Here is a 26,369-nt window from a genome sequence, read left to right as displayed (position 1 = left end):
AATTACGGCTTTTACAACAGGCCAATCAAATTTGGAGCTGCAGAATCGACGTCACCAGCGGTCCAATATGGCTCCTGCCAACATGCGAGCGCTGGCCGAGATCGAAGAAATTCACGCTCAAAACAAACTTATAGTCATGTATTCAATCGCCGAAAGACGACGAAGGCGATGCAGAAGGGTTTGGGTGCGGCAGGTATTTCTCGACAGGACCGTGGACGGCGATTTTCACAACCTTTTCGCCAAGCTCCGAGTTGGTGACGCTGCGATGTTTCATAACATCATGCGCATGTCGCCCCAGCAGTTCCGCTTCCTTGAAAACCTAATGAGACCACTCATCGAAGTTCGGAGCACCCATCTGCGGCCATCGATTTCCTCGGCGGATAAACCAGATGAACTGAAAACAGTCTCGCAAGGCGCACTGCAAAAATTTTCACGAACACAGCCAATCGTGCGCACGGAATGGCGGAATGGCACTTCCCGCGCCCGGAGCTGTCTGCAGACGGGAGGACGGAAGTGTCGTCACCGGTTGTTGAAAGCCGAAAGCTTATCGGTCATTGGCTGTGTCGCAACGGTCGTAACATAACAGTCGTAAATGTTCCCGACCCTTTAGCACTCTCACCCACAATTTTTGGGAGAATTGCGCACGTTGGTACCTTTACGTTCGCAGTCTGAACTAGACGCATACGCTTGTTGCGCTTCTGCTTACGTATGTTACGAAAAATCGGTGCCTTACGAACGTAGTCTGAACATAGCATAAGCTGCGCTCCAGACAACACTACCCCACCGCTGCGGCTCGAATCTACGGTCATTGGAACTGCTGCGAGTGCACGCGAAGAACCTGAACTGAAATTAGTCAGAAAGCGTAGCACCCCTTTCTGATGTAGTACCTGTATTTCGTCTGTGCCTAGTCCCATGTCTGCTGACCATGGATAAATTTGTTCCTCTGTCTCCTAGGTGATTCCTTAGTACGTCTTGCTAACCAGCGCCCGCACCTAACCGAATGCCATGGAATTCACCCAGTGAGACCCACAGGGAGCGTTCAACATCCAGGAGCGTTGGAATTCAAGGAAGATGAAAGAATTAATGTATATGTATATGTAAATACTTGTGAACTGGCGCCAATCACAGAAACACAACACCATCCAGGGACGGGAGGGGCCGCTGAAGGAGCAGAACCAGCTCACTTACGAGATTGAGATCAAGAACCAAAAGTCTAGGACCTCCGGAGAGGAAGATACTGCCTTGCAAAAAGAACAACGCCACCGGATGACAGGTGAGTTACGCCGCAGTGGCCGCCGGTGATAAAAACAGTAAAAGGGGCAAAATAAAGACAATAACATTGAGGACAGCAAGATAAAAGCCACACTGTGAAGAATAAGAAATGAAAACAAGGAGCTAAGAGCAGCTAATATTAAACTGCAGCAAGAAGTCCGTGAATAACGGCCGCCATAAGTGTTCTTTTTGCGGGGGAAAACAGACTCCGTCGTGCGAACCTAGCACACAAAGGTCAGGGGGCAAGCCGTCTTGGAAAAGAGCGGCAGAAACAAGTGCCGACGCCGACGACGTTTGCGACACCCAGGTGGATGAGAGCTCGTCACAAGTGACGTCAGCTCTAATGTCATCGGTTCTAGATATAATCAAAGGGGAGATGCGAAAAGACAGGAAAGCCACGCAGCAGTGGACGCAGGCGTAGAAACAGTCGCTACGCAGCATAACAGATATAAAAGGAGCCGCGGACGCCGTAGCCAATAACCTTGCAGACGTAATAAAAAGACTGCGTGTTCTGGAGGCAGCACAGATCCCAAAAGCTGTTGGATAACATGGATAAACATAAATACATACGAATATGGCAATGAAACTGTAGAGGCTCCCGCTGGAAAAGCGGGAACCTACAATGACAACTAATTGTACGGGGAAAGAAGAAAAGCCAAATATAATAGCTTTCCCAGCAACCGGCGAGGTAGCCAAACTGCCGGTTTACAGGTCCTACGGCTGAAGGCACGACAAGGCAATTGTTGCGAAGTTGGTAACCAGAGAAGTCGCGGCTGTTCAGCACGACCTCGGCCGTAAAGACGCGGAAAACGGCTTTCTCGAACTCATCCCTCTGGCCAAGAGAAAAGACAGCCTCTTTATTCTCAACGTGTACAGCCATTCAAAAAGCAATGCCACTTGGGTGTCGTCCTCCTCAAAGCGGTGGACACTGGCCGTACATCCCCACTGGAGGTCGTCGGAGACATCAATGCGCACCACGGGTCGTGGGGATGCGAATACGACAGAAGAAAATGGCAACAGCTATGGATTGCGACGCAGCAATGCCAAGTGACATTAATTAACAACCTTTAAACCCTGACGTGAGAAGGGAACATGTTGGTCGAGACACCAGCCCCGACCTCGCAATAACCAGAAATACGAAAATGGCTAAGTGTACCAATACACAAAGAACGCTGGGTAGCGACTACTGTATATTCCAAACAGTGGTGGCACAACAGAAAATAAAAAAGGGGTGCAAAGAAAATGGCACACCGACTGGGACCTCGTCAAAGAAAGAAGAGGAGCAGAGGGCTGCGAGGTGATTAACAATATCGCCATCTGGCTGGAGGTGCTCAAAGGAGACGCGAGAGCAGCCAGCAGCAGAGCGCCAGAGGGCATCCTGAATATGACTGCGGTGATAGCAAACGCATACATCAGCGGGAGGCAAGAGAAAGCCTCAACCGCTGATGGCAAATGCAGAAATTAAATAAAAATTTAAGGAAAAAGTCAGGGAGCTGGACAAAACGAGGACAAGCAATGTCCCGAGATGGATAGGTAATTTAGAACGCCCATAACATGGAACATCCTCAGGCAGCTCCTAGACCCCGAAGAGACCAAAGGGGCAAGAAAACAGCGCGTCATCAAACTCATACAGCAAACCAGCATAAACTGTGAGGGAATTATAGAAAATCTAAAGGAAAAAATAGTTCAAGAAAAAATAGATCAAAATAATCTTGGGACTCCGAACGAGAAGTTGTACTCCCCTTTCACCGAGGCGGAACTGAGATATGAGATCTGGAAACTCAACCCAAAGTCCGCCCCCGGGAAAGGTGAAGTCATGAACAAAATGCTAAAGAATTTTGATGACGGCTCGATTAGAGTGCGCCCAAACGACATGAATGATTGCTTGGCATGAAGGGACATACCACACGATTGAAAGAAAGCTAAAACAGTATGCATCCCAAAAACCCGGTAAGAGACTATCATTGGGCAACTTAAGGCCCATCTCCTTAACCGCGTGTGTAGAGAAGTTGATAGAGCACGTGGTGATGACGACGATCAGTAGACACAGGGAGCAAAAAGGATTGTACCCAAACACCATGCTGGGCCTCAGACCAAACTCTCTATACAAGACATGCTGATTCGCTAAAATAACAAACATTTGGCCCAGGAACCAACACAATGGGCACAAGCACCATAATGACATTAGATCTAAAGAAAGCCTTCGATAACGTCACGCATGCGGCGATACTCTAGGGCATTTAGGACCTAGGTCTCGGTGAGAGAACCTTCGAGTACATCAGTGACTTCCTCAGAAAAAAGACGGCAACCCTAGACCTGGGATGGTTTAATTCTGAGGAAACAGAGCTGTGCGCGAGAGGAACGCCACAAGGAGCAGTACTCTTCCCCTTTTTATTCAAAGCAGTTATCATTAGCCCGACAAAAGAATCAAATCAGTTAAGCGACATCAAGTACAATCTGTATGCTGACATAACCTCTTGGGTAACGAAAGGCAGCGACGGTGATACTGAGGCCACGCTCTAAAAAGCGGCCACCACGATAGAACACTGAGCCAAAACTAAAAGCCTGGCATGCTCTCCAGAAAAATAAGAAATTCTCTTTTACGCACCCACTTCTAGGGGCCGAAAGAGTCTCAAAGACAGACCGGTATACAGATTAATATGGACGAAGGCTAAAGACCCAGAGTTAAAGAAATCCTGGTTTTGGGTCTACACATTCTGGAAAAAGTCCACAACAGGCCATTAAGAAAACTGAAGCGAAAATGACACAAATCACAAGAATGGTTAAGAGGGTGGCAAATAAACAGTGGGGCATGAAAGAGAGGAACGCATTGAGCCTGATCCAGTCTTTCGAAATGAGCCGAATAGTATACGAAGCTCGGTACATCAAATGGCACAAATATGAACACGATCAATGCACTCATGCAAAAACTTTACAAGCAAGTACTTGGCCTAGTGGTAACCACCAGCACCGTAATATTATTGGCGCTGGGGTTACACAACGATTTAGAAGAGCTTATACAAGCACATATCACAGCTAAATACGCAAGACTTAAACAGTCAGACACAGGTAGATACATCCTGGAGAAACTAAAGATCAACCTGCCCATAGCAGGGAAAGGAGAATGGGACATCATCCCGAATGAAATAAGGGAGAGACTCATAATTCTCCCACCCCCTAAAAACATGCATCCGACATATCACCCGGAAAAAAAGAAGACACAGAGCAAAATCCCTTCACAGAACACGCAAAGATGATAGACGGGCATTATACGCGGACGCTGCCTGTTACAATGGCAGAAAAGCCGCAGTGGCAGAGGCCACCAATTTGCCTGAGGACGCCCTTGTCACAGCCACCATTCCGTACGACTCCACAGAAGAGGCGGAGGAATGCGCAATAGTCCTATCCTTCTATATAGAAGGTGAATTATATATATAAGTGATTATATATAAGTGATTCAAATATGATTATAGGTGATTATATATAGAAGTGATACAAAGACGTCATTATTAGTTAAGCAAGCGGCATAATATAAAAAAAACTAGCTTATAGTGCTAAATTCAATACCCACAAATGTTCGAAAATTTATGAACTGGGCCCCCGTACACTCAACTCTCCCCGGCAACGAATCTGCCCAATTGAATAGCATCAACGCTGCGCTGGAGGCCGCCTCCATCCACAAGACCGAGGTCACCTTCAGCACATGAGCGAAAGGGTGTAATGAACCCCCTCTAGTCTTTCCTAATTTTGGAAATAAACGTTGTACTCTCGCTCTATCTCTAGCCATTGCAGGCTACGCACCGGCTGCTGTGATGCCGTGGGGACGGAAGTTTAAGCGGCGCATCGTAGTGCCTTTGAGAAAGGCAGATTTAGAAAACCAATGTCGCCAGATTTTTCTATGGTAACTCCGGCATGCACACAGTGGTCGGGCTAATATGATAAATTTAGCTATAATGCATTGTGGCTACCGCACTAGTTAATGCGCACCAACAACGAACTTTGGTGTTAAGGCGACGTTTAAGGCACGAGTAATTAAGATTCAGTTAATTAAAACACTCAGCTTACGTCCTTTGTGGGAGTCGAACTTTCGATTTTCGGAGGGAGTTGAAACCGCGACCTTTGGTGTTAAGGCGAATTTTATTATGATATTTAATTAGGGTACGCGAACCCTCGACCTTCGGTAGGAGAGGAACCACGACCTTTGGTGTAAGGTGAGTTAAATTAAGATATAGCTAATTAAGGTACTCGAACCCACAAGTGAACCTAATTCAGACTTATTTATTTAAGATACTCGAACCCTCGACCTTTGGTGTTAAGGCGAATTTAATTAAGACATATTTAAGTTAATCAAGACATTGACCTTCGATGGGAGTCGAAACCGCGACCTTTGTTGTTAAGGCGATTTTAATTAAGATAAAGTCAATTAAGGCATTCGAACCCTCGACTTTTGGTGGGAGTCGCACCCACGACTTTTGGTGGCGCCAAAGTTCAAAGGCGCTAACACTGATGGTGGCATCATTGACCGTCGAACCGACGACCATTCCAAGGAGACAAACCCATCACCTTTAGTTTTCATTAAGGCAAATGCACTCGAACGCACGACCTTTTGGGAGTCGGTACCTCGAGTTTTGGTGGGACCAATACTGGCAGCAATATTAATGATGTCATCCTGCCTTTGTGAGGTCATTCCGTTGATAAAAGTGTGGGTTTAAGTACAGAGGTTCCTATACCTTAGATCTACCACCTTTACCAAGTCGTTACTTCAACGAAAATGCGCGGGTAAGCATTATTCTTGTTTCATTAACATGCAGAGCAGCTCAAAATTAATTACGAAATGGGAAAGATAAGCACGAACTTGGCTTATGAATACGGGTTTTAATATCTTCCTTAATAGTATGGTTAGATGCAGCGTCTGGTCGGTAGGTTTAAAATCATTTGAAAGCCTTTAAAAGAAAGATGCCTTTTTGCCAACATTCGGTGCTGCGCTTTTGTCTAGGTTGCCTTTGTCAACTAGTCCAATGACCTATACACTTGACCACACAGCCTTCCTCAGCTAGCACGCTCGCCTCATCGTCTGTTGGAAAAATATACTTCAACACAGTCTCTGTGCATTTTCCACCAGCCGCTGTACAAAAACATGTTGCTCTAAGACGAAAATCTTGCCGTTTCTGTGATTACTGACTAAAATAAACCACCGCCCAAGCAATCCGTACAGATTGTAAAGCAGCGAAGCTGAAATGTGCGGCCACGGTGTTTGACACTGGTTTAATCCCGACGGTTCATTAATCGAGAGCGTGGTAGGCTGCCGGATCCTCTATAGGCAGTTGATGCTTGTGCTCGGCGGTACGAGCCTAATATTGTGCCCTGGCTACAGCATCGGCACAGCGTAAACGAGCTCGTTCCCGATTCTGCGCGCGGTTTCAGATCGAAAGCTGCCTGCTCTTCATGAGTGCATATGACGCGTGCCCTATCCATTTCGGAGTCGGAGAGAAATTGCTGCGCGCGCGCTGAGCTGTGAAGGAAAACAAAAACGTCACTACTGGCGCAGCGAATCACGCGCCTCTCGTTCTCTTTTTTTTTTCTAGCGCATGCGCATGTTGTTGCGTGGGAGCAGTTTTCGACGTAGAGGCGATAGAAGGCCGGACGAATTAGCTAGCCATACAGAGCTTCACTGTTAAATTGAGTGCGAATTGTTCACAGCAACAAAGATTTGGTTCCTGTTGAAATCGTTAAGTGAAGTGATGACGCTGTTGGCAGCATTACGGCTCTTGCACTTATTTCATATAATTCACATTTAATTATTACACTAGCCAGTAGTCATTTGTGAGCCCTGTTGGTGGAAAAAAGGTAAATATATTGCTGTTGAAATACGAGACGAATGCTCCGTTACGTGATTGTTGTTGGACTTCGAAAGGAACATCTGTGAGTGAAATATGTTTTTGTTTTCAAACCTAATGTTTAGCCCTAACTTAGGTCGTTAGAGCTATATTACCGAAACAGTATATGCCATTTATGTAATGTTGAAGGACTGCACAGCCAAGTTAGGAGTCCTGTTAGGCTTTCACGAGGACACATTGGAATTTTTTCGATATTCTGTCCACTCACCAGTAACCAGCACGATGATGCAACATGTTCGTTTAACTGAAACTAATGTGCTCTTAAAGGTCAGCGGTAAATCTAGTTCTTTGTTTTGCAACATGCATCATTTTCTGGGCCGTTAAAAAGAAGCTGTATCGTCCATGTCTCCAATCATATAGAATTATTTTAAAAGGTGCAATAATTTAAAAGGTCCTTCTCTTGATTATTGGATTCACAGCTTTTTAAAGATTGCCAACTTCACTATGCAGAAAAAGTAGAAAAAACGGAAGTACCTACAGTCATGGCACAGACCCCGGAAGCTTAAGAAAAATTTATTAAATGTTGTTTTCCGATACGCTGACAAACACGAATATCTGGCAACGATTCTAAGCCGCCTAAATTGTCTCATATCGCAAAGCGTCTCTGAAGTTATTCAAAATCGTTCTGTGAATAAATAAAATAACGCCGAGTGTGCGCTCAACATCTTAGTTCATGACGCATCCTAGTTCAGGATGACAGCACAGCTGGCGCGCCACAGACGAGACAGCTAGTACGGCGACATCAGAACAGGGCCCTTAACATCACACAAATGTCGATAGCCGCGAGTTGACTGTCCTGATAGGAGCAGGTCGCAGTGCCCCGAAGAGTTTCAATATGTTAAACATATCTGTGAACGTTGTCTGTGCTCCTCATCTCAAAAGCAAAGAAAGAAAGACACAAATAAATAATAAATTAATCTTTAAAAGGGCTTGCACTATATTTAATTTCGTTTGCAGGATATTATAAATGACCTACGTGGCACGAAAGTTGAAAGTTGTCTCCGTTTTGTAAGGTTTTTGAAGAAGTAGTCTTAGCCCGACTAGATAAGTTTTTCGCAGTGCAGAACGTTTATGCTGAAAAGCAATGCCGACATATAAAAAAAGATTCAGCTGAGACGGCGTTCAGTAACATTTTAGCATTACGGAAAAAAAACTAAAATAAACTTAGAAAAAACATGGACCTAACCAATGCTTTTTATCTCGTTAACCACGACATATTACTAAAATAACTTGAAAAGTATGGTTTTCGGGGAGCACCTTTAAGCCTAATTAGCAGATATTTGAAAAACCGGCAGCAGTACTAAGTGGTTAACAATATGTCGTCATCCTAAATGATAGCTAACAACGGAATTCCTCAGGGATCCATATTAGGCCCTTTTCTTTTTCTGGCATTCAACTATTTACGGGGCTATCTCTGAGAAGACTGTATTTTATACGCAGACGATACCAATATATCTCCCGACAGCTGGTACCGAAACAGATCTTCAAAAAAAGGCAATGATGTCCTGCTAAAACTATCAAGCTGGCTTCAATTTAACTGTCTTGTGTAAAACACAAAGAAAAGTAACTATATCATTTTCGCTGCAAAAAAAAACCACACTAAGGAACAATAAATAATTAAACTTCAACAACTCTCCTTTACAAAGGGTTAACGGGACGAAATTTTTTAGGCATCTACCTCGAAAGTCAACTAAAGTGGCATAAAGATATCCATGTAACCACACTAGCCATATATAATGAAATTCTGATGCTGTATAAACTACGGTAAATTTTCCCGTGAACACATTCGTATATTACATATGCTATTACCATAAACGGATTAAATCATATTTGCGTACTCATTACTTAACATACTACCCGTGAAACATTGCATTGCTTACCGCGTTCTTATTCTGCCTTACAATATAATGCAGAAAATTATAGCGTGCCCTTCTGTAAAAATTTTTTTTCAAAGTACCACATACCCATTGCGATCAGTCACCTCGAAAACGCTAACGGTTTCAAAATCTCGCACTGATTATGGATCATTTAGATTCTCGCAGGCCTCATCGCAGCTCTGGAATAAATTACCAACAGATCTAACACAACAGCCATTAATCAGCAACAAAACTAAACTTCGCTCTTTAATGCGCTCGTCACTTGCTAAATGAGTATGCACCATATGTGTGCTGTCTCATGTAGTTTCTTTTTCTTTTTCTCACGCGCTCTAGCGCTTATATAACAGCGTATAACATAGGGACCCCTTCACAACTCCGGAAGTTATAGGGCCCCACCTTTATACCATACCCAGTGTACTCATCTTTATGTGATCAATAAAAGAACTTGAACTTGATCTGCCGCGGAATGTCGTGGTGCCAGCTTGGCGCTTGATATTAGACGTGAATCATCATCTTGCCACACAGGTTATAGGATTATGGTCTGCAGTGCGGTGACCCAGTGTTTAGCGATGGTTATGTATACATTTCATAATACTGCACTCTGGTTAAACCACACCGATGATTTTAGTGTGACGGGCCTAGGCACTTTATTTTTGGCAATATAAAGGTCCAAAATAATGCACAAGCTGAATTTGCATCTGACAACGGAGTAGCCATGCGACAACTCCTTGATGCTTGAAAACGCAGAAGAGCAAGTCAACCCATATTGCAGATTCCTTGAATAAATTAAACAACTCCCTGGCGAATATCGCTGTACACAAAAAGGAAGAAAATGTGAGCGTAGAAGGAAACTCGAGCAAAAAAAGAGACAAACGCTGCTCTCGAGTTTCCTTTACAAAATTCCTCCAAATTTGGTGACAGAAAATGGATACCGCACAAGTACATATGCCGACCACCTATCTTTCTAAGGATTGGTCGCCTGCCTCAAGGAGTTCAGATTGAAGGGAATTGTCAAATGGCATCAAGAATCTATAACTGAAATTTCGCTAGGACTTTTGCGGGTGTCTTTTTAATTTCCTCAATGATGGGGATTAATCCATAAAGCTTCTACGTGTTCTTGACATTCTCCTGCCGTATTTTTTATTTTTAAGTCGAATATGATGATTGGCTGAAATGTTCTCTTACGAACAGTTTTAGCACAAGAACAGCTTTGTGTATACAGACCATGTTTTTTGCTAAATTTGGTAGCAGACAATAGCAGAAATACAACAGACTCCCGTTCAGATTACCTGGAATGGGCCCTGAAAACTTGGTTATCAAACCTGGTGTTATCAAACTTCATGTTAATACAAGCGAATCGCAAAATTCAAATGTGTATAATGCTGGCGGAACCAAATATCTACGGCACAGAAAAACAAATGAAGCAGCATTAAAAGTTCAAAGAACGTAACCGCTTGAAATTACTGCATCAGACACTCTTGCTTAAGCTGGTAATTGTTGCTTGGTAATGCTGTCCGAACGTGTGCGTTGCCAGGAAGTCCGACATTCTACCTAGCTTGGTTGGTTGGCAAACTTTCCGCTACAGGGGAATTCATAAATTGTTGAGGAACTTGAGAATTAGTCATAGACGGCAGAAGCACGTGCAGCCAAGCACGTGCAGCTGAGACCGTCTGCGCCGCCGCATTTAAATAGGGCAACGTACTGACACGCAAATGAACACTCAAATATCCCAACGCAACTGCTGAACGTGTGCCTCCTCTGTACTGCTTTAGACGGGCATGAACAAACCTTGATTCAAAAATGCACTGTTCTAATTTGGCACCTTGGGCAGGCCCGAGTACCTTAAGCGATTCCACCATGAATGTGCCAATGTGATAGCCGGAGTACTAATATGTGCCATGCCTGTGTTTTCTTGTAGCTTAATGTAAGGAAACTATTGATAAATCCCAAACGCTCTGTGCGGCATTTGTACCGTGACCTTATGAAGGGATCCTTAATGAAAGAAAGTCAACCCGGGCGACGGGTGCCAGTGGCGGCAGTGAGCTCACCACCTTAAAAACATCGTAAACTATTGTAAAACGTTACAAAATTGTAATTCCTAAGGATGTATGAGGAATGTATGTCCGGGTTTGATCCCCCAGATAAGGATGAAATTTTCAATTGCGCTGCTTCCTTTCTGATGTACCTCCATGGGTTCCGTTTGTAGCTACGTTTTCATTGTCGTGCATGACAATTTTTACCTTCCATAAAACTTTTTCCACCTTTAAACATTCAGCAGAATCGATTTCTTTATTCAGTGCTCCTACGCTTCCAGTCGCGGAATAATTCGGCTTCTCCTTGCAATATGCTAGTTTCGTGCCTAGATCAGATGCTTGAGTGATCGCCCAGAAAAATCTTTGATCCGTGCTCCCAATCGTGTACCAAAACGTACACCTCTTCAAGAGCGACGTTTTCTTTTTCTAAGACACTTACACGTTTACCTTGCGCACTCTTGCGGAGTTGAACTAAATGGTGATGTTTCTATTTAATAAACTTCCTATAAATTGCTGATAGTGCTGAAGCGTATGTGCTCATCGAGTTGCACTACAGAGTCACTGTAGCCTCATAAAAAGAATGACTGGTTGACTAACTGACCAACTTATTTCTTCAATAATTCGGTTGAACGACACTTTAGGAACAAAAGGCAGGAGGTGGTCTAGTGGCAGACGATAGCAGGTAAATTTCAACCGCCTGATCTTGAACTTGCGCCCAATGCTTAATGAATGATAATTTTCGCATGCTACCCCATTAAAATGAGACTGCCACGCACCGCCTGTGTATGAATCATCCACATGACATTCTGCTTGAGGCCGCCATAGCCACTGATAGACAACCGCGGCTATCCGCGGAGAGACAAACCGTAGCAAACAATGATATATGATAGAGACATTGAGCAACATAGGTACCTGAACTGAGCTTCTACATACTGCAACGTATGCCACAAAATGTGTAGGTTCTGCTGACTGCACTGCCTCTCATTGAAAGTCTTCCGCGGGCATCCAGCCCCACGCAGCCTAAAACAAAGGGCTTTTCATTTTGAGCAAAAAACGTAAAAGATAACTTACCAGTCAACATCTTTTCCTTTGGCGTTCTTGCAAGAGACTTTTGCATTCACAAATGCACCGTAAAAGCTCGCGCATGTCCCAATGAAAACAAGCTGCGCAAGGATGTGGAAGGTAGCCATTACACTTTTCCTGAGATGAGCTAAACAGGACGGTGGAATCAGACCCCCCGTAACTTCGTAAACTTCGTAAAACCGCTTCTTTCAATTTTTCTTCACTGTACTGCGGTCGCTGTAGTTGGGCTTGTAAACTTTATGCGCGGTATCCGCCGAAGCTTTCTGGAAGTAGCGCTTTATGTACTTCTGGTGATGAAGTATATCTGCACCGCGGAAAGTGCAGAGCAGGCGGGTAAAAGGGGAGACGAAAATACCATTCACTCTGACGACAACTACGACATCTGCGCTCTCCATGAACTACTTTTTCTACTGTTGTCATGGGATGGTTTCTTCAAAAAACTGACACTTAGCGCCTTGGATTATTGTCATTACGCTAGCCTTCAAACCGCGAAAGAAATCACAAAGTTAAAGGCCATTGAGGCGTACGACTAATGAGTCACAGAAGGTTGTCGACCAACTGTAGCTATGAATTTTTCAAATGTTCGTATCTTTCAGACTTGACAGCGGGGAGTTAGAAGGCTGCGTAAACAGAATTAATTTTCTGGCTGCGCTCTTTTATGCTATCACGGAGGATTCGACTTGATGACGTCCATGGATGAGTAGAAAAACGATTCTAAAAGGTTGAACGACGACTACCCAAAATTTGAGGTTATATGTGAACCTTTGAATGGAAATAGCATTACAGATCAGACAGAAACTTTCACTGCTTCTACCAGAAGCAAAGCGGAATATACTCTTAGACATATGTCGTGTCACCCATTCCTTTAGTTGAAAGTAAAACTTTTCTTTGATAACTAGCTATGTCTGCAAATCAGCGCGGATGAGTCCAGAATAATTCCTGAAGTCTTTCCTTTGCGCATCGTGTGTCAAGGTTTCTTAGAAGTTGAAGTAGTCTCGAAAAAGTGTACCATTTTTTGTGATTTCTTGTGAGGTTCCACCCATCGTTGCTGACTCTCGTAGTTTTTTTTTTCATTCATTCATTCATTCATTCATTCATTTATTTATCCAAATTTCTTTATACAGGGTGGATTTACTGGTCAATCTAAGCACGCAGTGCTTGTAAAATGACCAGGCAGTTGGTGAAACAACATATTAAATTCATATTACCACAATTAATACATTCTCTCGCATCTATACACTGAACACTGTCCAATGCAGTAAACAAAAACAAACAAACAAACAAAAAACATTTTGAGTTCCTGTTTCATTACACAATGTTGTCAAGAAAAACATCAAAGTCAAAACAAAGTCAAAACATCAAAGCGATACATAAATACACCAGTCACTTACAGGACTACAACTCAATTCTTTAAACTGCTGAATTCAAAATTATACACAGGTATCGAAGCAAGAACAAACAAAAGTTGAAAACAAAGCCGGTAAACAATTCCGTATGAGTCAACTGGCCTTACCTACTAAATGTTTATTGAGCTTGCACACCAATTTCTGATCGCTTTATTCATTTTTCGCTTCGTGTTTATTGTACATAATTCATCACTCAATTGATTAAATACCGAAGCGACATAGTAGTTCCGTGTTCTTTTTCCATAGTGAGTGTAGACACGTGGTTTCACGTACCTCTCAGTTTGTCGCAATGTCACGTTCTTTTTTACGGCAACCCTGAATTCTTTGCTGAAGTAGTAATTCTTCAAAACTACATAATTAAATAGTTCTTTCACTGGTAGTATACCCAGGGCTTGGTATTTTTCCCTTGTACCTGCGCTATCTAACGCTGTACCGTAGGTTATGCTCTTGACTATTTTACGAATTACGCGATTAATTTCTTGTTTTTTGTTTTCAGAGCAAGTGCCGTATAATGTAATGCCATACATAAGCAAAGACTCAGCTAGCGCCTTAAATACAGTAAGCTTTGCTTTAAATGGAGCTCTACCTCGAAGGTGATACATCATGGCAGCAATTGATCTTAGCTTTTTACATATGTATTTAACGTGACTATTCCAATTAAGACATTGATCGAAATGCACACCTAAATACTTTACAGTTGATTCGAGTGGCAAAGGTAGGCAGCGGCATGAATTACAGTCTGACGAATGCAAAAAAATTCTCCTATTAATTGTGATAGCTTTGTGGGGATTCTTAAAACAAATTAGCTTTGTTTTCCCTTTATTTATGTAAATATAATTTTCCTGAAACCAATCCCATAATTTAACAATATCACTTTGTAGTTGTTCGAACCCTGTATCAATGTTGGCAACATCTATAGTAATCGCAGTGTCGTCCGCATACTGGAAAATTTTAGAATGTAATGGTAGAAGGCTGAGGTCTGTAACATAAATGTTAAAAAGCAGGGGTCCTAACGTACTACCCTGAGGTACTCCATAGTTTAGCGACTCCAAACTGCTATATGTTTCTCCTAACCTAACACACTGAAATCTGTCAGCAAAATAACTTGAAAAAAACTTAATAAAGTGTCCCCGAAAACCCAGATATTGCAATTTTTTCATCATAATGTTATGGTCTATAGTATCGAAAGCTTTTGTTAGATCTAACATTAAAGCCAGGACCACTCGGTTATTTTCTATCGAACTGTTGATGTAATCGGATAGCTCATCTAGCAAAGAAGTTGTATTTTTATTCTGTGTGAAACCAAATTGCACATTATTGTTCAGTGAAAATCGATCACAGAACGACAGCAGCACGGATGCTACATGCTTTTCCATTATGTGGGCAAGCGCTGAAAGGATAGAAATCGGTCTGTAATTTCCGCAGTCATTCTTTTTTCCGTTTTTGTATATTGGCCTAACAACAGAAATTTTCATTTCTTTCGGTATATCTCCAGTTTGAAATATTCCGTTTAGAATTTTTAGTAATACGTCTTTTAGTTCCTTAAAATTACTACGGAGGTCTCGATTACGAATCTTATCAAAACCCGGAGGCTTCCATTCCTTCAAAGCCTTGATGATATTCCATAATTCGACTTCAGATATTTCTGGCAGAAAAGCTGTGTTCGCGCATGTGCGTTTAGGTTTGTATTCGGTGTGCCCATCGCGACTTGTTGCTCTTAGTTTTTCCGCTGCATGCAAAAACGTGTCATTGAACTTATCACACATTACTTCCGTGTCTACTGTGGGGAATTTCTTTTTTATCACGTCTTCAACGCATGCGTGTTTCGATCGGCCCATCAGGTCGTTTACTAATGCCCACGTTTTCTTTACGTCGTTTTTATTTAACGAGAATTCTTGTGAGAGGTACCTTCGTTTCGCAAGTCGCAATTTCGCTGTCACCAGATTTCTTAGTGAACAGTATTCTGCTCTTTTCGTTACATCGTGCGGTTCTTTCTTGCTTTTCTGCCATGCTTTGTCCTTAAGGTCGCACAATTCTATGATATCTGGCGTGATACATTTACTGTCAGGCTTTCTCTTCTTCACCTTTACTATTTTAGTGGAACCTTCGTAAATCCTATTGAATGTTTCAATAAGACTACTGTACATGGCTAAGTGATCAAGCGGTAAGAGTGCACTCCAGTTTGTATTTTTGATTTTTGTGTCAACTTGTGCATTATCGATAATAGTTCTTGTAACCAAAGCCGTTCCTTTCGTTATTGGTTGTTCAGACATAATTGCTAACATGACAAAATAATGGTCAGCCAGTTTGTACCTAACGACTCCGGATGTACACCGCTGGTTGGTTAATCGAAGGATGATGTGGTCAATGCACGATTTGGAAATTTTTGAGCCCAAGTATTCCTCTCTTGTGTACTCATGTATAGCGTTGTATAACCCATGTTCAGCTAGCAAATTAAGGTAATCAGTTACAGTTCTTTGAGACTCTTGGAAGATGTCTATATTTATATCGCCTACTAAAATCAGGTTTTTCTCGTTCATATACTTATTTAGTAAAAGCTGCAGTTCCTCGATATATTTGTGTGTATTCAAGTTTGGCGGCCGATAGATAATACACAGAGTATACGTAGTGTCCACTTTACTAATCGACAAGTTGAGCAACTCGGCATTATCAAATTTTGCCTCAATACTGTATGACAACCAGCTATCTTTCACAAACACCAAAACACCTCCACCTTTCCTATTTTCCCGACATACGGCATATTGCGAGTAGCCTCTGAGGCAATACAAACTTAACCTTTCCGCTGTAATGTTGATTTCAGACAGCGCAATGACATCCACATCAGGCATTGTTTGCAAATACGCACACAAGTGATCCCAATTTTTCTGCAGGCTACGAATGTTCACGTGTAGTAATTTTAGCTCTTCATGCAGTGTTTTTTCCCTTAATGTTTCGAGGATATGCTTATCCCATTCGCTGAAGGATTCAAATGACCCCATTAGGTTATTTTTGCAAGATCAGCCACGCTATTGACACTAATTACATTAGAACCTGCTTCCTTCCTGACCAACACCTTGCCGTTCTTTGTCCAGACAAATCTGTACCCTTTCTCTTTCGCCAGCTGTCGAGTCTGCCAAAATAAGTGTCCTTGGATTTTGGTCAGATTATCATTCAGGAATATTTTCTCAGCCCTGAGAGTGTTCTTTTTGGATATCCAGAGATCTTTGGTTGCTTGGTCGGTGAATCTGACAATAATTGGTGTGATTTTGCCTTGACGTGGTTTCAACCTATGCGCTGCTTCCAAGGAATGTCGTTCTAGCGCCGGAATGTCAAGTTTATGGCTAAGGTTCACCAAGACCTGGAATAGGTCTTCCTTTGGCGATTCGGGAATGCCATGAATTTCAATATTTTTCCGGCGCGAGTACAGCTCTGCTATTTCGATGCTATCTCTTATGCGAGCAACTTCAGCATCCTTTTCAGTAAGCCGTTTCTCAAGTTCCTCAGTTTTTGCCTTTAGTTTACAGATCTCAGTTTCCTGGGAGCCGATTTTGGCAAGAAGTTCATCATACTTTTTGACAGCAGTTCCATGAAGCTTTCTATTGATTTCGTCGTTACGTTTTGCTTGTCAACTTTCTTATCAACACTATCTAACTTGCACAAAACTTTGGCTAATTTCTGATCCAAGCTTTCAACTTTTGGAGCCGCAGCACTTAGCTGCTGAGGCTCTTTGCCGCTTTCGGGGTTTTGGTCACTTGCATTGCTGCTGTCTGAATCCGAATATTCAGGTTCCTCATCTGCGCATGACTGACATTTCCAGATGTCAATGTCACCTTGTTTCATACCTTTAAATCTTTTTTTTCTGAATGCCTGAGCACTTGCCCAGATGGTAACAATGTTTACAGCGAAAACATAACAAAAACTGCTCTTTGCCAAGCTTCTTCTGGCATGCAAAACACTCTCGTTCCGCCATAACTTCTTCGAAAGGGCTAGAACACTACAATACTAAATTATTTCAATACGGCAGTCAGTCCAGTGGAGCATGAGGTACAGGCAAGTGTGTCTCATTGAGGCACAATTTTCTTACCTATAACAAAAAAAACACGGTCAGAGCTCGGTCTTTGCTCCACCGGACTGCGGGGCGTTCTTCTTCTGAGCGTCCTTTTGTAGCCCGTAGAACCCGTGGTTTGTGACGTCAGCGCCGCCCCCTTTCGCGGCGTTATCGTCCCGTTGTCATCCGCGCTTGCTTGGTCCAGATCCCCGCGCAGATATCTGCCGCAGGCCTAGCACATCGACGCTTCCATGGTCATCGGGCGATGCGGCGGTTCCACGGCTCGGAGCTATAACAAAAAAAAAAACACGGTCAGAGCTCGGTCTTTGCTCCACCGGACTGCCACTATGCACTATGAGTCCAGAAAGAATGCATACCGCCGGACTGCCACTATGCACTATGAGTCCAGAAAGAATGCATATTGATGCTGTGCACTTGAAACGGCCCGAACACGCCGTACATATCGGGGTAATATTTAAATTTATAGTAATATGTCGAGTCATAGCAAATACCTTATGTGTCGCTTTTCAGCATGTTTTTCGGCACCATGTATATATTGTAAGGTCGAGCAATACGTTGCCTGCGACTGCAAGGTATTGAAGGCTTTGTGATGATTTTGCACTTTTTTCCTGTAGCGCAAATAGTAGTACAATGACGTAAAGAGAAAACGGACGTCCTTGTGCTACTTGCGCTACAGGAAAAAACTGCAAAATGTTGCACCAACAGGCCCAAATGTCTACACTGATGTACTTTGCAATGAGATCTACCTGCTTGTTCACGCTAACTCCTCACCAAACATTTGTTTTTCTTTGGTTTTGACATTGAGGACAGTATGGTGTCGGTAGGAAGATGACGCCCATTAAGCATAGTTCTTCAGATTATTTTTTACGCCTAAGATGCATCATGTGTCCATTCGGGGCAAAGTTTCATGTTGCTTTCTTTGTCGGGTGTGGACAACGAAGAAGCGTTACGCATGTTCTTTCCCTCAATTTGATGGTGCTCAGATAATGCTCGTGCCAATGCCGTCGTCAGCGTCTCTTCTTTTATTTCTGAGCTCAGAACGGCCTCTGGTTATTTTCGGAATCCCGGCACCGATTTTCAGCGGTTTCATTTTCTTTTTCTTCTATTTTCTGTAGCATTCGAAACTATAGCGCAAAACTTGACTGGACATCCCTCGGCTATCCGGCTTGCCGTGTTTTCCGTGCGCGCTGCCACTTGCCTCGCAAGAAAGCGGCGCAATTGGGTCGTCTTTTTATTTGGAACGCTTTTAGTACCGCAATAATATGGCTACGGGGCAATAATCGGAACCAGGAGCATGACAATCGGCGCTGTTGTGTAGGCGCGTCAGGAGAGTGGTCTTCAAATCTTATTTTGTTATAGCGCTAGCTTGACACGGACAACAGAAGGCACATCTGACACACACACAGCGCTAACTTTCAACAACCGCCTGCGTGTGTCATGCTGTGTTCAGACTACGTTCGTTAGGCGCCGATTTTTCGTAACAAACGTAAGCGGAAGCGCAACAAGCGTATGCGTCTAGTTCAGACTGCGAACGTAAAGGTACCAACGTGCGCAATTCTCGCAAAAATCGTGGGTGAGAGTGTTAAAGGGTCGGCAACATTTACGACTGTTATGTTACGACCGTTGCGACAGAGCCAATGACCGATAAGCTTTCGGCTTTCAACAACCGGTGACGACACTTCCGTCCTCCCGTCTGCAGACAGCTCCGGGCGCGGGAAGTGCCATTCCGCCATTCCGTGCGCACGATTGGCTGTGTTCGTGAAACTTTTTGCAGTGCGCCTTGCGAGACTGTTTTCAGTTCATCTGGTTTATCCGCCGAGGAAATCGATGGCCGCAGATGCGTGCTCCGAACTTCGATGAGTGGTCTCATTAGGTTTTCAAGGAAGCGGAACTGCTGGGGCGACATGCGCATGATGTTATGAAACATCGCAGCGTCACCAACTCGGGGCTTGGCGAAAAGGTTGTGAAAATCGCCGTCCGCGGCCCTGTCGAGAAATACTTGCCGCACCCAAACCCTTCTGCGTCGCCTTCGTCGTCTTTGGGCGATTAAATACATGACTATAAGTTTGTTTTGAGCGTGAATTTCTTCGATCTCGGCCAGCGCTCGCATGTTGGCAGGAGCCATATTGGACCGCTGGTGACGTCGATTCTGCAGCTCCAAATTTGATTGGCCTGTTGTAAAAGCCGTAATTTAAGCAGCAGTAAATGTGAACAAAGGTGCCGGCTTAACTGCCGTAACATTTTTTACAGCCGTTACGTTCGATACGCCAAAAGAGCTGTTACGCGCGTTACGACCGTAGTGTGAACATAGCATCATATGTGCCTTCTGTTGTCCGTGTCAAGCTTGCGCTATAACAAAATAAGGTATGCCGTACCAACAAGCCCCTATTTATATCCTCATTGTCTTCAAACTCACGCCGTGGATCACCACGTAATCGGTGAATGGCTTTTCGTGTTCGATTGGGGCGAGTGCATTTCTTTTGCGCTGCCTGTCCAATAACCGCGGTGGATGACATCAAACGGAGGATGACGCCATTCTCGCCAACAGTGAAAAAGACGTCAGCATTCATCCTTTCACTTTATTTAGGGACTGCAGTTCGCAGTAACGATTAACAGAGCCCCGCGGGCATCCGCCTGTCTGTTCGTTGCCTGTTAATTTGCGGTATGTTATCGCGGTATAATCGTAAAGTATATAATTTTTCTTTTTGTGGAAAGCCCGAAAGTCCCCCCTCCGCTAATAATTGTGGTCGCGTTGCTTACGTGTAGATGTGGTTCTCCGTCTCCCTTGCAGTGCTACGAGCTCGCATTTACTATTTGCAGTACTGCCGTGGCGTTTTAGTAATCTGGGGCTTAAATCCCAGACGTCTGTGAACATAAGGATAGAATAACTAAATGAAAAAAAATCATGCGCGTTTTGGTCTAAATGCGTGCGAAACTTTATTATGGGCCTGAAACGAGCACACAAGCGCTGCAAAAGCAAAAGGGACGATAAAGTGCTCCGGATAGGGGAAAACACAAGAAGAAAGAGACATTATGGTCTTATGGTCGCAAGATTCGCAAGGGCTTCGAACAACAGTGAGCACCAGAAGTTTTTTGTTATTCTAGCAATCATCATTATCTTTCTCGGCTCACTTTCCACATGGCGCGCTCCGGCGTGCGTCTCGTGCATTGTGGTGCGAGCTGCGAAATGGGAAGAAAAAAAGGGAAGCAACGCTAGCAGTTCCGGACGTCGCCTTTAGCTCCCTGTTTTTACACCAGGTGACGTACCGACCATCAAGACTGGAAGTTCGCGGGATCACGCACGCAGTTTTTGAAACGAAAACACGATGCACCTAAAAAAAAGATAACAGGGCCACGCCAACAGCTTTTATCGGGTAGGGCTGATATGATAACCGCAGCGCGTTATACGATTGGCCGGCTAGTCGACTGTGAATCAGCAGCTCTCTTGCAATTCATAGGCATGTAGAGGCTCAGTTGCGCTTCGAGAAAGCGGGCACAGAATCTCGAGAAAGAAAAAAAAAACAACGCTCTCTCGTTTATCTTATGCCTAGTCGAACTTTTTTTTTGTGATTGGATTGTCGTGCGGCTTCATCGGGTGTCCAATAAAAGCAAAAAAAAGTCATTTTGTTACTGCAGTTTTTGTAATTTAAAAGGCTTTTATTTTCAAAGGATAATGCAAGTTTCTTAAATGGTTGTGATAGATGCATGTTTCAGGATATGCAGACGCAGGATTGACGTCCCCAACATCGTCCTTAATCTCGGTTGGCCTCTGTTCACAAGTCTACTTGTGTATTTGCATGCAGGTGCCTGGTCACGTTATGTTCACTGCCGCAGACATCGATGTCTCTTCCCGTTTTCTTTCCGCAGGAGACGTATACAAGCTGAGTAACTTTTATCTGGGCTTGGCCAGCAACGGAAGTAAATGCAGAAAATTATCTGTATCTGGTCAATGTTCAAAGACCTGCTTCAGTAAAAAGCTTAGTGCATCATTTTGACGGTGTCCTGCTTTGCATAAGGTCGTGGGTTGAAACCCGGCTATTACGGTCGGTAATTGTTTTGATAGATGAACTGCAGGCAAGTATAGCTTTAAGTTGAAATGAACGTTGAGAAACCCAAGATCCAATTTATTTCACGTCCTCTACTACGGGGCTCCCTGTTCTCCCTGTTCAGATTCGTGTTGATAAAGTCAGTGAACGAAAACTACCGATATATTACACGCCGAGCAACATACGTCAGCAAACGTTTCTCGTGGTGCCTGTTTTTAAGCCATCTCACAGCCTAAAAAATCGTGCAGCATGATTGCGTACTCAATACGGGTGTGGCTAATGTCGCTTGCCATGTCGCAACGGCACTAAAATGTTCGACCAGCTTCAATGGAAAGTGTTAACGTTTTTATTTCAATTACAAATAAAATTTAGGTTAAATCATTAGAATAGAAGCTGCATGCGTCAGCAATTACACAATAAAATATTGAAGTGGTGTGGTTAATTTCAGCTGAGCTTATGGCCTGAGATTTTAGGCTGCGTGAAATCCAAATAAATTGTAATGCAATCAGCTATGACACGCCGTTCATACCTCTGTACTTAGCCCTCCTTAGAGCAGTCGAAGAGACGCCTCTGTTAGCGTCAGAAACCGTAAGGATTGAAATAGCCTAGCTTAGCTCAGATAAAACTTAAGATACACAAGCAAGTTGATTTTCTTTCCCATTACCATTGTGCTGCGTTTGGTTTATGTGAAGTTATACGGCACCCTATTTTTGTTTTCTGGGAGCTACCTATGCACATTAGTAAATATTTACAAAGACATCAAACAGTGCCACACGTTCGCAAACGTTTCACTGCGATTTGCAGTACAGAGCTACGTATTTGTGGCATTTTTCGCTTTTGTCAAAACCTTTGTGAATGTTCTACGACCAAAAAAACAGCTCCTTGTGTTCTTGGAAACCTTATGGATTAGAATAATTTCACTAATCTTCGAGTCACATGCAAGGGCGAATCTACTTTTCGGGTATTTGTATTTGTTTAGGGCCTCCAGTCACTCCACCTCATATCAGCATCCGCTTCGTTTCTTTTACTTTATCCGTGTCGACTCTGGTCTGTCGTTTTCGCTGATGATGACGATGAAAAACTTTATTTATCCCTCTTTAAAGGGAAGGGGGCAATGGAATAGAGGGTGGGGGAGGAACTACTTGAAGTAGGCCTCCTTTATCCTCTCAGCCCACTCCAGGATGGCCTCCTGAAGATCGGGCCTGGAGCTGCGCAAGGCAGCCTCCCACTGCTCCTCACTACATATTAATTGCTTGAGGAAAGGGGGAAGGGGGTGCTTAGGGCACCCCCACATGATGTGGTTTAAGTCGGCTTTGGGAGAGACACAGAATTTACAAGAGGGAGAAAGGTAAATGGCGGGATGAATGCGGTGGAGGAGGTAAGGGGACGGAAAGGTGCGAGTCTGCAGCTGTCGCCACAGAACTTCACACCTACGCGGGGATTTGCCCATGAGTGGCGGAAAGGTTAAGCGGTCTAATCGGTAGTGGGTGCAGATGTCGTGGTAAGTAATAAGTCGATCCCGCGCTGTAAACGGTGCCTCTTCCGTGGCGAGGTCCGACACATCTGATGCCTGAGCCCGGACAGTAAATCCTCGGGCACTGGCATGAGCCGCCTCGTTTCCGGCAAGGCCTGCATGCGCGGGAGTCCAGATTAATGCCACAGTTTGGTGGAAAGGATGGACCAAGAGGAGAGAAAGGGCTGGCTTAGAGACCCTACCCGCTCCGAAGTTATGTATGGCTGCTTTGGAGTCGCTAACGATAACTGATGAATTTGGAATTGTGAGGGCCAGTGCTATGGCCGCTTCCTCCGCCTCCTCCGAGGAAGAGCCAGGAATGGAAGCGGCCGCAGCGACCTGGCCGTGAGAGTTAATGACTGATATTGCGTAATGATTTCTGCTCCCATATTCGGCGGCATCAACATAGAGCACGTCTTTAGAGGTGGAGAATTGTTTTTGGAGAGCCTTGGCTCGTTGCCTCCTGCGCTGTTTGTGATGCACAGGGTGCATGTTTTTAGGAAGTGGGGGGATGCAGAGGTTCTCGTGTATGTGATGTGGAATGGTGTATTTAGTCTTGATGATGGGTGCCGGAGTGATAGAAAGGGTTTGTAGAATGTGTCGACCTGTTGCGGTGTTATAAAGTCTGCTATATTGGGATGTGAGGTGGGCTTCTGTGAGTTCAGTAAGTGTGTTGAAAGTTCCAGTAAGCATTAGCCTATCAGTGGAGGTACGTATGGGGACTCCCAGAGCGAATTTATATATTTTGCGTAAAAGAGTGTCGATCTAATCTGATTCTGATTTAAGGAAATGTAGATATGGTGTTGCGAATGTAATCTTACTGATAACGAAGGCCTGAATCAAGCGGAGAAGTTCGGCCTCCTTTAGTCCGCCATGTTTATTGGAGACTCGCCCTAGAAGGCGCAGGGTGTGATCGACTGTAGTGTGGAGTGTATGTAGAGTATATGTGTTGAGCCGGTTGCTTTGAATGTGTAAGCTGAGCACCCGGAGCCTGTCCACTCTAGTAACGGGGATGTGGTTTAGGATGACCTCTATACTAGACATGTGTTTTCCGGACCCCCGGTGGGATGGCAGAAGTAGCAGCCCAGATTTTTGAGGGGAGCATGTGAGATTCATAGCCCCGGCATGAGCCACGACGGCGTCTGCTGCGGCCTGTAGAGTGTCTTGAATTTCTCCATCGGAACCGCCAGTCATCCAAAGAGTGATGTCATCGGCGTAGAGTGAAAACTTGAGATCGGGAATAGACCGCAATGCTTGCGCCATCGGCATCATAGAAAGATTAAAAAGAAAAGGGGACAGCACTGAGCCTTGGGGCGTGCCGTAGCTACCTAAAGCGTATGAAAGGGATTGCTCTGTGCCTATGTGTATCGTTGCGGTACGGTTGGATAGGAAGGTACATATGTAGTCATATGTCTTTCCGCCAACCCCAATGAGATTAAGCTCTCGGAGGATGGCCGAATGTGAAACGTTATTGAAAGCTCCATGGAGGTCCAGACTGAGAATTGCTTGCGTATCTAGATTGCTATTAGGTGTAATGATGTCATGCTTCATACGAAGCATGATATCTTGGCATGAGAGAGATTTTCGAAAACCTACCATTTCTGATGGATAAAGATTGTTGTCCTCCATGTATTTACTAAGTCGGTTGAGGATGACGTGTTCGAGTGTTTTACCTAGACAAGAGGTTAGTGATATAGGCCTGAGATTAGAAATGTTGAGTGGTTTGTTTGGCTTTGGGATAAAAATTACCCTGGCATCTTTCCACGAACTAGGGAGGGCGCCTGTGTCAAAGCAGTGATTGAAGTACGCCGTGATGGCTGTGACAGAGTTGTCGTCTAGATTGCGGAGTATTTTATTGTTAATAAGGTCTGGGCCTGGTGCTGACATTGTGCGCAGGGTGGCGAGGGCATGGCGAACCTCTGCTTCCGTGATAGCGGCACTAAGCAGCTCGTTGGGTTCGCCAGTATATTTTGGCATGTCATACTTCTGAGCGGGGGGCAGATGTTTATGGCGGAGGTCGTCGAAGAATCCATTGAGATTGTTTTTGTGTGCGTGTAGCAGTTTGTTTATGCTATGGTTGGGGCGTGTGCGCGATGTGGTAGGGTCTAATAAGTGTCGCAAGAGTTGCCATGTGCGCTTGTTATCGAGGTTGTCATGCATGCTTTCACATACCTGGCCCCACTGCTGGCAGGCCAGTTGTGTGGCGTACTCCTGGATCTGAAGGTCTAATTTGGCAATTCTGAGTCTTAATTTTCGGTTGAACCGTTGCCTCTTCCACCGTTTGAGAAGAGACTCTTTGGCTTCCCACATGTGTAGAAGCTTGGAATCAACCGTAGTGAGAGCGGTTTCGGGGGGCAGAGTGGTAGTGTGCGTCTGGGCGTCTGAGTGTAGTTGCTGAACCCATTCTGAAATGTCTTGAATGTTTGTGGGAGCTGATATCTGGCGGGCCTCTCGAAAATTGTCCCAATTGATAAGGCTGAGGCGTTTGGGTGCAAAGGGTTTGTGTTTGAATTGTAGTGTGATGGTAATGATATATTGGTCGCTACCGAGGTTAACTTGTGAGTTGTGCCATGTGACGTGTTGGATTCTGTGTGTAAGCGTAAGATCGGGGGAGGTGTCCTTAGCTACGCTATTGCCTAGCCTGGTTGGTGCATCGATGTCGTTATGTAATGTGAGTCTGTGGTCTTGTATGTGGATCCATAGGGCTCTGCCCTTAGGAGTAGAAACGGAGTGACCCCACAAATGGTTGGGTGCGTTGAAATCTCCAAGGATTAGGAGGGGGTGGTGGTTGGCAGCGGCAATAGCTTGAGCGAAAAGGGAGTCAAAGCGGTGATGTTTGTCTTGTGGACGACTATAGATATTGAGAATGTAAAGGCCAGGTGCATTACTTTTGCGAGGAATAATTTCTAGAAAATCGTGCTCTATATCGACGCTGTCGAATTGGGAGTGATTAGCAGTGAGGTGCTTTTGCATAAGAATAGCCGTATCGGGCCGGGAGACCTTATTGTTCTGATAAACATTATAACCTGGAAAGCTGATTAGTCCGTGAGTTTCCTGAAGCGCAATGACAGCTGGGGGATTAGAAGAGGAGGCTAGAAACTGCTGGAGGTGTGCTTTCTTTTTTCGAAACCCCCTACAGTTCCACTGCCACACTTCAAACTCGGAACGGGTCG

The 26,369-nt window shown here is 44.2% G+C and overlaps 1 protein-coding gene across 1 annotated transcript in view; it reads right to left on the bottom strand.

The window, feature by feature from the left end:
• LOC135916776 (deoxyribonuclease-2-alpha-like) overlaps positions 1-12,446 on the bottom strand; it is a 74,373-nt gene extending 61,927 nt beyond the window's left edge. Inside the window, exon 1 of the mRNA XM_065450218.2 lies at positions 12,151-12,446. Coding sequence (XP_065306290.1) covers positions 12,151-12,269 — 119 coding nt within the window. The 5' untranslated portion in view covers positions 12,270-12,446. The remainder of the gene's footprint in view (positions 1-12,150) is intronic.
• Positions 12,447-26,369: the final 13,923 nt, after the last annotated feature.

The sequence above is a fragment of the Dermacentor albipictus genome, chromosome 7 (genome assembly GCF_038994185.2).
Source record: "Dermacentor albipictus isolate Rhodes 1998 colony chromosome 7, USDA_Dalb.pri_finalv2, whole genome shotgun sequence".
NCBI classification, from domain to species: domain Eukaryota; kingdom Metazoa; phylum Arthropoda; class Arachnida; order Ixodida; family Ixodidae; genus Dermacentor; species Dermacentor albipictus.
The sequence above is the reverse complement of the archived record's forward strand: the minus strand, read 5'-3'. Positions and strand labels throughout refer to the sequence as shown.